This window comes from Passer montanus, unplaced genomic scaffold (genome assembly GCF_014805655.1).
Source record: "Passer montanus isolate IOZ18808 unplaced genomic scaffold, ASM1480565v1 scaffold81, whole genome shotgun sequence".
Classification (NCBI taxonomy): Eukaryota; Metazoa; Chordata; class Aves; order Passeriformes; family Passeridae; genus Passer; species Passer montanus.
Window position 1 is genome coordinate 2,788,232 of NW_024373368.1, and position 16,621 is coordinate 2,804,852.

A 16,621-nucleotide genomic window follows, 5' to 3' on the forward strand; every position below is an offset into this window, starting at 1 on the left:
TTCTGTTATGGGCAGCTCTCCTGTCTCTTGGGTCTGAGGGCTGTGACACTGTTCACACTTCAAGTGTCTTCATCCCCTCTCACAGTAATTTATTCCTAAATATTTTTTTCTGGAGAAGGATGGAAAAGCTTTTAAATACAGGGTTTATTTTCTCAGAGAAGAATGTGCTGAGAGGCCTTGCAAGCAGCTTTCTGTTCTCCCCCCAAGTGCTCTGAGTTGAGAGGATGTGTCTTTGTCCTTCCTGCATGTTAATAGTTATTATGGTTTGATAGTAGGTCAACGTAGCATAGGCAGCACCTCAGCAGTGCTTAGGATAGCCATGGTTGGTCCATGTTGAAGGCTTTTGCTATTCCTTGATGCTGGCAGTGCTGTGCTGCTTTGGTTCCTGAAGAGAATCATGGCCTGCACTCATGTGTGTCTGCTCTGGTTCACCTTCTGCCTAAGCTTGCCTTAAATTCACTTTATCCCAGTATTGGGGTTCCAAGTATTTCATTTTGACATAAAGAGCAGCAGATGATTTTCTTATCAGTCTCCTGGCTTTGTGGAGCTGCACGGCACCCTGATAGTGTTCTGCAGCTCTGCACAGCCCTGGCAGGAGCTGCAGAAATGTCTCCAGTGGGGAAGTCCTCAGAGACAGTAGGAGGGATGATGTTGGTTTTCATCCTCTTGAAGGGACCTCCAGTTCACATTTACAAGAAGTGAACATGGAGTATAGTGGCCAGAACTAGAGGGGTCCTGCCTCCAGCCAGGTGGAGAAAAGGGACCATTGGATCTACTGGGCTGTGTGGATCTGTGGCACATCAGAGCCACAAGCACATAAGGCTTTAGTTGGCATTGCTGCACTGTGTACCCCAATTCTATCCAGGTATGTAGGGGCAGAATCCAGCTCCATTTCTGCAGTGACAGGAGGATCCCAACAGCTGACTGTACTGGAAGCTGAAGTGAGCCTGCCTGGAAAAGAATGGCAAAACCAGCCCATTGTGCCTGGCCCAGAGAGCCCGTGTGTCCTTGGCATAGATGGTCTCAGGAGAGGGTATTTCAGGGACCCAAAAGGGCATTGTTGGGCTTTTGGGAGAGCTGTTGTGGAGACAGAGGAAACTGGGCAGCTGAGTACCCTGCCTGCTCTCTCAAAGGACCCTTCTGCAGTAGGACTGCTGAGGGTGGAAGAACAACAGGTAGTGATCACTGCCATACAGTGCCCTGACAGCAACACTGCACCAGCTGGGACTGTGGGACCCCATCCATGGGATGAGTTGAGAACTGGAGAGCCAGGGAGTGCTCAGCAGGACTTACCCATCATCCTTTAGTAGTCCTCAGTGGCCTCTATGTCATTAACAGCACAGGTTTCCTTTACTGCTTTCCAAATATGTCTCACAAGATGTTGCATTGAATCTTCCTCTTGTCATTTTTATAAACTGCAAAAAGGATCAACAAAATTTAGATTATTAGCATGTGTCTTATTCTGTGATAAGATTATATATTTTGTCATGATAATATTCAGAGTGAAACATACAAATTCCTCCTCATCTCAAATGGGAAGACAGCCTGGAACAAATCCCAATAAATTATGTTTTTCATATTCACACAGATGAACTTGCTGCTGCTGCTTCTAAATTTCTATTCAGTTCAACTGCTTCTTTGCAAGCTTCTGTGTTACTTCCAGACTTTGCATTTGACTTTCTTGAATGGCATTTAGCCATGGTTTCCTACCTGTGGGGAGACCAGCTGCCCACGTGCTTCTGGAATGAATCTTTTCCATAGGGCAAGCAGTTTTGTAACTTTACCCTGCTGAGACAGCAATTAATTAAGCAGTTTCTTTACAAATTAGGAGGTAGGACTTGTGGTCTTCCTTTAAGACCATTGCCTGTACTGAACTTCGAAATGACCCAAAGCAGTTTCCCTGAAACTTGTGCTCTGTGTGTGACCCAGAACAAATAGAAGTCACATTCATCCCAGTATTACCACTCTTGTGATCTCAGCAGACCTAGAAGACCAAATGTCTGGAGGAGACACTTCTGGTGTGGACCTGCAAGCACAGCCAGCACTCCACTTTCCTGCTCACTTCTCCCATGGAGACTGGAGTACTGTTTGCAAACTGAAATGATGCTGTTGCTGCATCCCGTAGGCACTTTCCTGCTCTGTGCAAGCTTGAGTATTTCTTCCATACACAGTGTACGCTTTGCAGTTTCAAAGATCTAATCTAATAATAGATTGGTCTACATTTGTGGCATTGCCAGAAAAAGGCATATGTTGTCAGGCAGTCAAAGTCAGCAACAGTGCTTAAGTGGAAATGTGCTTAAACACTGAGAAGGCAGAAATCCAAAATAATCCATCCAAGGTTTGGCTATTAGGAAACTAAAAATATTGTCTTCCTACATATAGGGTTTCCACATGTACTTAGAGAAATACTGTTTGTCTGATGTCTCAAAATTATTAAAGGGTAATTCTTTTCCTTTCTTGGCTTTGGTGTGATAATAGAAGATGCTGTTGGCATTCAGCTTATTGAAGACTGAGTAATTTCTATTTCCTCTTCTATTTAAGAGGAAATAGAAATTATTGAAATAACTGGAATGGAAGAGGCATGTGTAGTGTAATGTGGTAGAGAGAGATGACATTGAGTTCCTTTTTTCTATCACACAAGGTTTGCAATTTCAATTTTTCAATTTTAGATTTCCTCTGGGAAAAGAATGCATCATTGGCTTGAACTAAGTGAATGTGTACCACAAGAACCACTGGTCTTCTCTGTACTGGTGAAATTCTTCACTTTTAAATTCAGATGGCTCTGTGGTCCTGACCTTTTACAGAGCTGCACTGAGTTGGAGATTGGGCTTTGAGATGGTATATGAAGATATGAGGTTTTGACATGAGTTCCGAGGCAGCAATTATGGGATTTCATGTGTACATATCTCTTAAATATCAACATATTTAGATGTGTGGCCAGAAACTGGCATCTGTCACAATCATTCTTCTTCTGCTGAGATCAGTGTGTGCACACAGACACATATTACTGTTCTAGTAAAAAATTCTTCCATAAATGCCATTGCAGATCAGGAAAGGTTAGGTTTTTAATATTAATGTTTTCTCCTTTAGGACCTCTAGTTTCTCCCTAACTCAGCATGCATGTGACTCAGTCAGGCAGTAGTAGCAAAGAGTTTTATTTCAGTGACTTCTCTAGCGAATTCACCCACTGTAACAAATACTTCTGCCTCCTGGAACCCACCTGAAGCAGCACCCCACAAGTCCTTTTTGCCCAGCTTGTATTACCCCTTGCACTAGTGTATTACACCAGCCTGGTGCAGTTTAGAAGTGATGGTAAAAAAATTGAGCTGCTGCTGTTTTCTGCTTCTTTTGGCACTATTCCTGGAGAGAGTTGAGTTGGTAAATGTGGCTGTCACAGCAGCTATTACCAATGACACAAAATAATTAAGTTGTGGTTTCTTTTGTGGTGGGGCTGCGGCTGTATTTTATAATGATATGTCTGTGCTAAGAGGAAGTGTTGTGCTTGATTGTTGTGATGGATGCTTCCAGGAAAACAGGACAGGTCTCTAAAGGCAGGTTGTCTAATGCTTTCCATGTACATGAAATCCTGTTGGTTACATGGCAGACCACTAATTGAACTGTGTGTTGTTTCCTCTCAGTTTTCTGATGAGGTGGTGAGGAGGGCAGCATCCATCTCATTTTTCTCCCTGTTACTTTTGGAGGGGATAGCTGCTGTTTCTTCTTTTCAGCCAGTCAAAAGAATGCTGATGCCAGGTTTTCATCTGATTCTTTATGAAGTGATGCTTTCATTTTTTGATGTCTTGAGCCACCACTATGGGGTTCCAGACGTCCAAAAGTCTTGAAGACTTTTTGGACACTTTTTCTCAATAGTGCTGAGAAACCCTGGTAGTCCCTGGTTCTTGAATCCTGCTGAATTGTTCTTCATGCAGAAATTACACTGTGAAGATGCTGTGAAATTTGGGGGCCTTGAGAACAGTCTCTATTTTTCTAGTATTTAAAATATTTTCTGTAGGTTGTCTCAGATAAATTTGAGAGTATTGTAGTGTAATGGTGAAATCCTGCTCTTTTGTTCTTAGAGATACATGCTCTTCCTGCTGCACCTAATTTAGAGGGAAAAATTTTTCCTGGTCTTAGGCAACAAACACAGTCAGCCCATGTGCTCTGGCATTCTCCTGGAGGGGCAGGGAGCCCTGTGGGTGTCGAGGATGCTGGCCAGCACTGTCCTGATGCTCTGCTGAAGGTGAACATGAGCTTGCAAAGTGTCATGCTAACCTTCCTGTCATTGCTGGGGATCAGCTAGATAGAAGCTGGGGTTTTTTCAGTAGATGTTGGTGTACATATGTTGGTGTGTCAGGGGGAAAAAAATCTTTTCAACTATATGTAGTGTTAAGCCTTAAGGCTGAAGCTTTTTTTGTTTGTGTGTCTGCGGTGGAAGAATCCCATGTCACATTTGATTTGTATCTGCTGTTAGAGGTGACATTGTGTTAAATGGTGAACCAGCTGGGGGTGCTGCACTGCACATGGCCTGTGGTGTCAGAGGATGGAGCAGAACAGAGGCCACAAGGGATGGGGCCGGGGACAGCTCAGCCTTGTGTGCATTGCCTTGATGGCTGCTACCACTCTTCTTCACCAGGAGCACCCAGGAAGGGGAGAGGACCAGCACAGGAAACTGGGATGCTGTCTGCTGGTGGCAAAAACCTCTGAAGGAGCAAGAAGAGATACTGGGGCTTGGTTGAGAGGTTAGATGTCCAACCTTGATAAGGCAAGAAACTTCAGTGGGCAAAAGGTGTATGTGTGAGCCATGGAAATGCTTTTGGAGCGTGCTGGAGTGAGCAGTCAGTGAGCAAAGTTTTTTGCTTTGTGTCAGTGCAACACAGCAGGTCCTGGATGCAATGGGAAGCCTTAAGGGATATGGTAATTAAGAAAAGTAACTAAGAGCTAAGTAATAAAAATAATAAGAGTTTTAGCAGCTTCATTGTGCATAGGCAGGCAGCAGGGAATATGGGTCACACAGTGTGAGCTACCCAGAAATAAAATCCAGGTCTGTTAATGCCTCAGGCCTCTCCATAAACATCAGACTGTGACTCTTTCCTTCAGCACAGCTTGGATGGGAAAGGATTTCCATTTTAGGTGGAAGATGAGGCTCTGCTCAGTCCAGGTGCTAATCATGTTCTCCTGCTGTTTGCCTTTGCCAGGTGCAAGTTCTTCAGCCTCACAGAAACCCCTGAGGACTACACCATCATTGTGGATGAAGAGGGCTTCCTAGGTAAGTGTCAGCACGTGCCACTTTGATATCCAGCATGGGGTGGATGAGGAAAACATGTCATCTCACTGAGACTGTAAACCAAAATGTTTGTAAAACAAGTCTGTTTGTAAGTGCTGGTAGTACAGCTCTGAAAGGTGCTTTGATCACTTGAGCACGCTGTCTCTGCTGCAGTGCTGTACAAGGCAATTCAGACATGGAATATGAATATATTTGAATGCTGGGAGAGGATCACACACAAGTCTTAAAGAGTAGTTTAAGCAGGTTTGAAAAAGCAAAACCCTCTGCATATGATCACATCAAAATGAGCTGGCCTGTGTCCCCAGGCCTCCGTAAGTATACCACATCTTGCATTTCCAGCTTCTGTGAACCCCTGTCTTTGAAAGGAGCACTTGTTTGTATCATCCCTACAGCCTGCACAATGCTGTGGAGTTGTGACTGGGCTCCTTTGGCACATCTGTGTAAGCTGTGATTTATCCCCCTTTCTTACACTACCCAGCTTTCCCTAAAAGTGTGCCATCTTTACCTGGGGTGGCTGAAGGGGTCAAAGGTGGAGTTGGTCATATGTCACAGAAGGTGGTTGGCATGTGCTTGAGAGCTGCAGATTCTTGGCTTTGTGCAAGAGCTGATGTAGAGAATGGTTTGGCTTTGTAAATGGAAATAGTTTGTAATAACCTTTGCCATGTGTGGAGGTTTTGTTTGTAATGGTGTTATTGCAGTGAGGGAATGAGGAAGTGTTGGGCAGCTGTTATTATTTTTGTTCCATTACTCTTTCTGTGTTTGGAATTAGAAGTCTACACATTTTGAGGTCAGAGAAAATTCATTAAAATATGAAAAAAGAGGATTTCATTCCTGAATAGGAATTACCTCTTGTGATACTGTAATATTCAATGGTTTTGTAATAGACAAACTACAGGAGAAAATTTGAAACTACATCATCTTTAGTACAGAGTTTTATGATCAGTAACCTTGTTGAAGCTGGCCCTTTTCTGCTTCAGGAATACTCACAAACATGATAAAACAAGCTACATTTTAGACTAGTACACTGGTACCTGAACATTTTAGTAAATTAATCACTAGGCTGAGAATGTTGACTGGATCTTTACAGCTCTATCTGTTTATAATTTGGGAGTTTTGAGGTTTGATTGAAAGTCTGTGCCATGTACTTTTGATCCTGGAAGAGGTGACAGAGGGTTCTGCTGCCAGAGTGTCCCTTGTTGTATTTTTTTAAGGGGCACGTGTACAAGAATTTTACTTCCAATGGTAGTATCAGCTTTTTTGTTATCAGTGACAGCTGAGGAAAATCAATTCTAATTTGCTTTTGCCATGACAGTAGGATGCAGAGCCTCCCTCTAACAGCTTCATTTTAAGTGAAGACTCACTAAAGAAGGAGAAAGTTTCTGGGTTATTTTTTTAAGCGGCGCAGTACATGGCACAGCAAGAAACCCAGGGATTCTCATTCTTAGGAGGGAGGCTGTGTCACTGAATCTTCAGGTGGGATGTTCCAGGGGCTTGCTCATCTCCAGCATTGTGTTTGTGCCTGACATCCATGGCACTCGTTTCTCTGCCCAGTTGGCATGACACACATTTTTCAATTCAGTCACTGGTGACAAGTTGAACTGGAACCACCCCTGTGGAGTCTCCAGCAGCCACAGTGCTGTTTATCTCTGGAAATTATACTACTTGAAACAAAGGTGAGCTCAAGCAGTGGTCTGGCTCATCCATACTGAGCGACTGTTGCACTGTGCACCATTGGTTGTGTTCAGAGCAAGTCCCAGGTCTGGCACAACCACTGTTCTAAAGAAGCTGCATGTCCCAGGTTATCTCTGTGAACCAGGCAGTGCTGGTTCAGTTCAAAGCGCAGTCCTCTCTGGATCTTCTGTTGCCTTGGCACTCTCTGCCACCTGAGCTTGTGCTGAAAGTCACAGTGCCCACCTACCTTCCTATGGCTGTGGTTTGGGGACAGAACAACCCTGGGGTTTTTTTTTGTTTTTTTACAAATACACTGTGTGCAGTTGGGCTGCTAAAGCAGGGCTTTGCAGGAGACAAGATCAACTTCCAGGCAGTGCATGGGAAGGAGGGAGTATGCTAAGGCCATTCCAGCATGGTGTGGAAGCCAGGTGCAAAGCCCAGCCTAGTAGTAGTGTCACAGAGCTGCTGGCTTCATCACCTTTTCTGTGCTTTCCCTTCTAAGTGATGATCTGCTGGTGAGACCTGTATACATCACGTCCTGCTGACTCTACTGTCACAGCCCCCATATCCTTTGGGTTTGTGTCCAGCCCATGTTCTTCTTTATGAATTGTCAGCACCACATCCAAGGCTTCATCTCAGGGTTAGCCCTGTGTGCAGTTCCATCCCTGCCCCTCAATTCAGTGTGGTGTAAGTTTTTCATAGTCTGGAGGAGTCCAGAAGTCACAGTCTAGCTAGAAATGTCTCAGTAAGAAAAAGTTCACTTTGTATAGCCCCTAATCAGCACGTGGGCTTGAAAAGAATCAAAATCTCTGAGTTGCAGCACCCACCTTCTTGCAGAGCAGCACCAATTATGTCTGCCTCGAGTGCATCAGCTGCCTCTTGTCCTGAGTAGTGAAGTGCCAAATTCAGCTCAGGAATTACAGGGTAGATCTGCACCTTTGATGAGCAGTTCAGATAGCAATTCCAACAGTAAATTACTTCCTTTTTCTTTTCAGGTAACTTTTTTTCTTGCAGTGCTTAACAAACTCAGTGTAAGTCTCTGAAGGATAGGTTTTTCTGTGTGGGAAATGAGAACTTTTCTTTCTCAGGCACCTGTATGAATTTCTGCTGCAGCAGCAATGAGAAGGTTCTGTTAGCTGGCATCTTCCATGATAGCCAGGCCCTTTCTCCTGCACATCACAAATACCCCTGATGGGAAAAGAGCAGGCTGAAGAAATACCAGCACTTTCATCAATCCTTGAGGTTAACACTTAAAACATACTGACATGCAGTAATCATTCTTAACTATTTTGTCAAAAAATAATCCCTAGGCTCTCCCCTGAGAGCAGCAAGTTGGGCTGGTAAAGCAGTCATTCTTTTTTCTCACCAGAAAATGTCCACAGTGCAATGCTTAACCTGCTTAAGCATTCATTGTGCTGAAAGGGAATGGCTGCAGCCTAATTCTTGGCTTTTATTCCCTGGTGGTGAGGTGGGGATTATATTTGCACAGAACCTTGTTTGTTCCAGTGGCTGTTTCTTGGGTTTTGGCCTGCTAATGAGAAATAATTTTATTCAGCAAGTAACCCAGGGAACTGTGCACAGAAATCTGTTTTCCTGGCTGATACAGAGATGAACTAGGAGGAGAAGTTTGACCATGGACCCTCCTGCATGAAGACAAATGTCTCAGGTAGTGGGGTGCTTGGATAGCCGTGTGTGGTCCTGGCATTTATCCCCCTGCTGCACAGCCAGCACATGGCAGAAAGGTGGAGTGGCTGCTGCTCCCTGAAATACAGCAATATTTGTTTGGCTGGTTTGCTTTTTCCCCCAAAGTTTGGCTGAAAGCAGGAGCTGTTAGTGCATGTGCAGATACGCCACAGCCCCCTGTTCTCTGCATGGTCTGTTCCTTTTTCAGAGAGCAGCAAGGACAGACTCGCTGTCTCTGGGCAGCTGCATGAACAGAGCTTCTAGCCTGTGGTCTTGCTGGTTCCAGTAGTCTCTGTTTCATCAAAGGTTTCAGCTTTTACACACTGAATTGAAACACATGCCTTCACACCTGGAGTAGCCATCATCTTGGAAACCCTGTTTATATGCACTGGGAACATCTGCATAAGTGGGGCCTGGGACAGTCTGTCACCCAGGTGAAGCTGTCCTGAAGATGAATTATTGTAAAGCAACGTGTTGCTAGCATTTTCAAGGTGAGGTTACTGGCTTCCCAGCCTTGGCACTTGGTTGATGTCCATTGCATGCAATCTGTCATGTATGCAGTGAACTTTGAAGATATTGAAGAAGGGAAAAAGAAATCAAGTGCTAGAGTCAAGGGAGGAGTGAATCACTGTGATTTTCAAATTGGTAAATGTGCATATTCTAGGTTCAGGGAAATTTGGGATGAGGGAAACACACCAGCTCCTTCATGTACTCTGGTCTTTCTCCTAGAACTGGTAAGCCCATTTCATGTAGATTATTGTAGTCAGCAGACCTTAGGTCCTGGGTGATCTCTTCTGGATCAGAATCAGAGAGGAAAAGCCATTTCATTTCAGTATTGAAGCAGCAGTGAGAAACATTGTTCTGAGATGCAGATCTGCTGTGTAAACACAGAGCAAGACTCTTGGTCTCCTCACACTGAGGTTCATCTGCAAAATAGGCATGACAGTCCTTCCTTAAACCTTCTTTGGCTGCCTAATATGGCTGGTAACTTCTCTAAAGCCAGAAATCCATTCACTGATGCATTTTCTAGGAGCAGATTCTTAGTCTCAGCTCATACTTCATAATAAATTGTCCAGTAGATGAAAAATAATGCAACTATTTGAACTAACTCAGCTAGTTATAGTGGCAAAAAAAGTCTCATTCTAATAAGAAAAAGACTTAATAAAATGAAATAAAATGAAAAGAAGATCTTGCTGTCAGTACTTTGTTTTGATAACCATCATCATCAGACAACCCTGTCTGACCTTGGATTCAGGACCATCATATACTTTAGTACCACATTGAGTTCCTATTTCAATAACATCAAAATGGTAAATTGCTTTCAGTGTCCTCTCTCTTTTCCTGTATATAAACTGGGTGAAAAAACAGCTTATAAATAAGTCCAAGCACAGAGCCCATCTAGCTAGGAGCAATCTTTATTTAAGAGGGAAGCAAGCTAATAATTGCATCTGGTTTTCTGAATATTCCTTCAATAACTATTTTTTATTTAATTTTTGATTGCCCAGTGACTAGGCCTTTGTATCTGAGGCACAGTGGCATAAGTTGCTTGCTGACATTTATAGTGTTAGATTCCTCCCCCAGACGGCCAGGAGTCCCTGTGGTTGCTAGGCAGAACGTGTTTTTCTCTACTAAACACTTGTACAATCACTCTCTTCTGATCTCTGTATTGGCTAGACTATGCTTTGTCTAGGGTTTTTAGGTTTTTAAGTAATGTGATATTAATGACCTAAATTCAAATTAAAATGTGGGATTCGACTATTGCCTTATTAGAAATATGTGCTTGGTTGGGGAGGCTTTTCCTGCAATGCATCTCTGCTGATATAGATCAATAAACATTTTGGGGTCTGTGATTATGTGGGATTTCTGCCCTCTCCTAAGAGGCAGTAGGGTTTGGTGGTTAAGGTTTTTTGGGGAAGGGAGGAAAATGAGAAATATATAATATTCCAAGGTCTGCTTTGCGTCACATGGGGAAAGGAGCACTTCTTAGAGCTCTTATGTGAGTGGGTTTGCAAATTTTGACAGCATATATTATTCCTTATGTTTGTAACCTGCCACATAAAGTCTTTTGGTTCAGTTTCTCTGCTCACTCCTATTTAAAGAAGTACTGCATAAATAATACATATTTTTCACTGTTTCCTCCAGCAGATGGGTGTGTATTGATATCTATTTTTGTTTCACAGCCTGTGTGAGAAAGCCAAGACTTCTCTTCCTGAACCACTTGACTGGCCATGATTTCTTCCTTTAAATTTATTACATCTTGGCTGCTTCCTGGTACTTTCCTAAGTCCAGGATAAATGAGCAGATATATACCAGGGCTCATTTTTATCAACCCTCCTCATAAATGCAAGACCTACAAAGCTTTTCTGACTGAAACAATGGAACAATTCATTGAAATTTAGGTTGTTCTCTAAGATCGGGATGCAGCTCAACAGAAAAGTAGCAGCCCTCCTTATTTTTTTTTTCACTAGAGAGCATTTGACCAACTGCTTGTTCTTCCACTGGTGCATTTCTGTTTTTTTCTGAAGGGTGGACTGAAGAGGAGAGGGTGGCTTGCCTTGTTTGTACTGGAGCTGGCTATTGTCTGCCAGCTATGAGGAGACATGCCAGGGTGCTAAATGTGCAAGGAAGGGCCAAGGCTGAACACATGCTCTAAGACTTTTTGAAGCCTTTATATATTGTAAGTGCTGGTAAGAATGTGATTCCTCATCTTTCTCTACTTTTTAAGTGAATGTTATATGGAGCACTTTGTGAGAGATGGGTAAGTGCTGTTGCCCCCTGTCATATGCTGAGAAGTGAAGCACAAGGAAAGCTGAAAAATCAGTGGTACAAGCAGCAGAATTGAACAGCCTTTTCCCGTGGCTGAAAACACCCAACCATCAGTTCCCAATCTTTGCTAGCTGTGAATCTACTTTACATTTAAACCATACTTTTCTCAAGTTCATGACCTGGACACGGAAGTGGATTTCCTCCACCTTGGCATCTCATAAATGCTATGGCCTCAGTCTAGAAATGGAATCTTCAGTAACCCATGATAAAAACAGTCTGTCATCATCTGCAAACAGAGAAAACATCTCTTTTGTGGTAATCATTGCAAAATTCCAGTGTGCAGCACTCCACAGGGTTGGTCTCTGAGTGTGTTTGCCAGATGATCTCATGAGTGCAGGAGATGCCTCAGGTTTCCCAAGGATCAGCAGTCATTCATCAGGGTGAGAACATTTCTGTTCCTCACAGGCTTGGAAGATTCTCCTGATCAAGTGAGATTGGAAAACCAAACAAACTTAAATCCTGTCTGTACCCAGACAGAGACTCTCAGGCAGAGGTTGCAGGTTTTGTGCCAAAAAACTTCATCAACTTTCTTTTCTCCTGGTGCCAGTGATCAGTGTTTTCCAGCGTTTCAGGTACAACTCCAGAACTAATGATGGATCAAGGGTAACTCATAATCCTGGTGCAGTATGCCTGGTTTGCTTTTCACTAGAATCAGTTGAAATCCTTCTGTCTGACTCTAGAAATGCAGACTGATGCATGTGCAAACTAGCAGTTCTCTTTTGAAGAGAATTTGCTTTGATGCTTTGAGCTAATTCTTGTGCAGTTGAAACAAAGGGGGGATGTTTTGTTTTTTGATGCAGTATTAAGCTGATGGTGACACACTGGCCAACTATCATCTTCTTCAGGCTTTTGGACTGACAGTCACACTCTAGGGTGTGTGGAAGGACTTCTCCAAGGGCACATAAGCCTTTCTCAAGGGAACAGCTTTGCTGTTGCAATCACAAGGTGAAGGCACAGGGAACCAGAGCACTATGGTGAAGTTCATAGGTCTGCTGCAGGCTTTTCTGTTTCACCTTGGACAAGTCTCTCATTGTGTCTCAGTTTCCTCATCTTAGAAACAGGGATAATCCAATTAAATCACCTCCTAATAGGTCTTGTAAAGATTAATTAGTAAACATGTGAAATGCTTTGATAATGTAAAAGACAAAGGCCATTGTAAGTAATAATAACTGAGGGAGTTTCTGTCCCTCAGGATTCCCTTTTACAATGGGTGCATTTGCAGCCTAAGGAACAAATCAGGTCTGTAGTGGAACAGATTGGAGATTATGGGGGGAAAAAATACCCTTTATGGGAAAAGTTACATAATCTTTTAGAAAGCTCATATTTTAGCTTTTAATCTTGCACAGGATTCAGATTCACAACATCAAAGTTACAGTCATACAGTTAGGAATTTAGTGGCTCCATCTTCAAGTCTTGTTTGAAATGTAATTATTTGCTCTGTGCTGTCAGTCCATTGAAACCTTGTCTGAAATACTGTCTTCTCTAAAAAAAAATAATTTTTTTTTTTTGCTACTTTGTTTGAAAATTCAGAAGGAATTGTAAATGTGAATCCAGCTGCATTGGTTCTTCTTTTGATATTCTTTTATTTCTGTGGGTGTGGCTTTTCAGTGGAATGTGCTACCTGTGTCCCCTTGCTGGCAGTAACCAGAGCTGGCAACCTTAGCTTTGACTTTGTGTCTGGGCTGGGTCCTCTCCACCCCTGGCTTGCAGAGTCTGTGAGCAAAGCCTTGCCAGGAGTTTTTAAACACGGGAAAGTTTAGTCAGGAAGTGGGAAATCTGCTGATTTCTGCAGTTCCTGTTACTGGACTGTCAGAGACAAAATCCTCAGTTCTTCTGGGCTGTGGATCCCATTTGCTCGTGAAGCAGGGTGAGCAGAGGCTGCCATGGCAATGCTTTCCTGGCTGGGAGCAAAAAGCCATGGTTGACAGGCTGGGGAAGACCCAGCTCTTGATCACAGCACAGAGATGGCACTCAGGAAAGAATCCTGCACAGGACAAATGCACCCACCGCTGTGCTCTGAACACATCTTGAGCCAAACTTTTAATCTTCGTTGCTTGTCAGTAAAGAAAAAACAGCCAATCTTTGCTCCCTTCTTCATTCCCATGAGCAAATGTCAGCTTTTGGAGATTGAATGTGGTTTTAATTTTCCAGGTTTGCTTGTTATTAGTGGTGTGCTATACTGCAGAAGGAAGAAAGAGAGCGGCCTGATTTCCTGAAAACTGACCAGAGCCTAATCTGGATTTGTCTTCCCAACCCAGCTCTCCAGTGAGAGTGGGCATAATGATTATTTTTGGAATCTGCCTTACCATGTTCCACATTTTTAGCCAAACATAATAATGATGCTTTGTTTGTGGAGTGTATTCATACTTCCTCTCTTATGAGACCTTTGTGAGGTAAGAATTATTTTCTCCCACATATGAGGAAACCGATAAAAAGAAGACCAAATAACTTGTTTCAGGTCACATACATACTTTGTGGGACAAATCAGATTTTGCCTGAACTGGAAGCCCAAACTGACATCTAGTTACCTGTACTTCAAAATCAAACTTTATTTACCACTGTATTGCAATGACCTAAATATTTATTCTGAGACACTGCTGTAAAACTGTCATTTCCTCATGATCCAGGTCATCTTTAGGGAGTCTGTCATCCCTCTGTGTCCCTGGCCGGGTGGGAGTTGTGTTGACACATTATAACAGCTTTTGTTTATAGACTTGACTTTCCTGTGCAATACCTTTTATTGCTGGGTCAGTGTCTGGCCTGGTAAGAACTTTGTCTCTTTCTCTTAATCTCAGACTTTGATATTAGTCTGAGTTTTTTGTTTCTTGCAACAGAAATTACAAGTGGAAAGCTAAGAAAGGAGGCCACCAGAAACAGATTTTCCCAGGTGGGCATTTTTGTGCATTTCACAGATTGCACCAATCTCACTGGAAATGCACTTCTCCTTTTTGTTTAATTCTTAAAAAATCAGTGTAAAAGCATAACTAGCTTCGTTTTTAGATTGCTAACAAAGTTTCAAGTTACAAGGATCGTAAGAAGAGAAGTCATTTAAATGAGATGAAAGCAGGGATTTCTGTATAAGCATTTCCTTCTATCAGTCCTTGGTTGCTGTCTTTGTAGACATTTGCAATGGGAGCTCTTTCCTCAGGAGGTGCTGCTGCTTTTAGTGGATATCTTCTTTATATCTTGGATATATGGATATCTTGTTTAGTGGATATCTTTAGTTTATATCTTGTAATATATGGATTTGCAAGATCAGCATCAACCCCTCAAGAAGGACCAGTGTTTGTTATCCTATGGACTGATTGAAAATGATAGTTTCATGCCCTAGTTAAATGTCGAGTCCCTTGGAAAGCAGAGGGGATGCTTGTCAGAGTCAGGATTTCAGAGCTGGGTCAGACTTTGATATTAGTCTGAGTTTTTTGTTTCTTGCAACAGAAATTACAAGTGGAAAGCTAAGAAAGGAGGCCACCAGAAACAGATTTTCCCAGGTGGGCATTTTTGTGCATTTCACAGATTGCACCAATCTCACTGGAAATGCACTTCTCCTTTAATTCTTAAAAAATCAGTGTAAAAGTATAACTAGCTTAGTTTTTAGATTGCTAACAAAGTTTCAAGTTACAAGGATCGTAAGAAGAGAAGTCATTTAAATGAGATGAAAGCAGGGATTTCTGTATAAGCATTTCCTTTTATCAGTCCTTAGTTGCTGTCTTAGTAGACATTTGCAATGGGAGCTCTTTCCTCAGGAGGTGCTGCTGCTTTTAGTGGATATCTTCTTTATATCTTGGATATATGGATATCTTGTTTAGTGGATATCTTTAGTTTATATCTTGTAATATATGGATTTGCAAGATCAGCATCAACCCCTCAAGAAGGACCAGTGTTTGTTATCCTATGGACTGATTGAAAATGATAGTTTCATGCCCTAGTTAAATGTTGAGTCCCTTGGAAAGCAGAGGGGATGCTTGTCAGAGTCAGGATTTCAGAGCTGGGCTATGTGTTTGTACAGCTTTATTTAATTCCAAGTTACCCTTGGGTTATTTAATTTCCTGACAGCTGCAAAAACAGTGTTCTCAGATAACAATGGTTTCTAATTAGGCAATGTGCCTAAAATGGTAGAATGTTTTATTTTGACCATGACACTGATGTTTTGTATGCAGCTTGGAGATGAGAAAGTTGAGCAAGTTGGACTTCCAGCTTCCTTTGGCAAAGCTGTGTCTCTCTTGTGATCCCCAGTGAAAAATGCTAAAGGCATGTCCTCTCCTCTGTCCCTACACTTCAAACACCTCTCATTGTTTTGGACTGTGTCATCAGTAAATCTGCCTTTCAGCTGGAACCACCTTCCAGAAATATGTTGTATCAGCACAGCAGGACTAACATGACTTGCATAGCTGAGGCTACAGAGCATTCCAGGGTGAGGAAAGCAGGTGAGATTTCCCTGTAGCTGAGGGCTGTAGCTCCTTGGGCATTCTATTACACTGCTTAGCTGCCCAGGTGTAGCTTTAGTGGCTCATGCACTCAGTACAAAATCAGGCAGTGATAGATACAAACGTACAAGTCAACTATTCTTCAAAATAATTTATTCAGTTTAGAAAGCGTGTTAGCATCAAGTTATCTTAATTAGATCCTGATATGATTTCTGCTTGTGGAAGGTTTATGCTTTGGGCTGTACAAATTGATGATCTCTAAATTCCCTCCTGTGACAGCAAAAAGAGGCTGTTGGCAGGTCTGTCACCTCCTTTAATTCTTGGACATCCATTGAAATCTTGAATCTAAAAGAAAACAGGCAATTTTGTTCTGCTGTTTTGCTCCCTGTTTTAATTCTTTTCCAGAGCTCACAGCTCTGACAATTCCTGTACCACTTCTTACCACTGCAGAACTTTTAAGCTCATTGTTTAAGATCCTCCTCATATAACCATGATGCAGAATTGTACCTCTAATAAATCAAATGCCTACTTAAAAGTTTTGCTACTTTAATTAGGGGTTTGCTGACCTACAGTCAGAGTTTATCCCTGCCTTTCAGCTGAGCACTATTTATATCATGTCCTGAACCACTGACCAGGGGCTCTTTTTGGAAGGTTTCTGTTTGGATTCTCTTTAGCCATTTGCTTTTAGGTGCCTGATCCTGCTCAGATACCACAATCCAATGAAAGAGAG

At 42.5% G+C, this 16,621-nt stretch overlaps 1 protein-coding gene across 5 annotated transcripts in view; it reads left to right on the plus strand.

Moving 5' to 3' along the window:
* Nucleotides 1-16,621, plus strand: part of CASTOR2 (cytosolic arginine sensor for mTORC1 subunit 2) — a 121,997-nt gene that overhangs the window by 54,801 nt on the left and 50,575 nt on the right. For all 5 annotated transcript variants that reach the window (XM_039732924.1, XM_039732920.1, XM_039732922.1 and 2 more), the window contains exon 2: nucleotides 5,196-5,266. In XM_039732924.1, coding sequence (XP_039588858.1) covers nucleotides 5,196-5,266 — 71 coding nt within the window. The remainder of the gene's footprint in view (nucleotides 1-5,195; nucleotides 5,267-16,621) is intronic.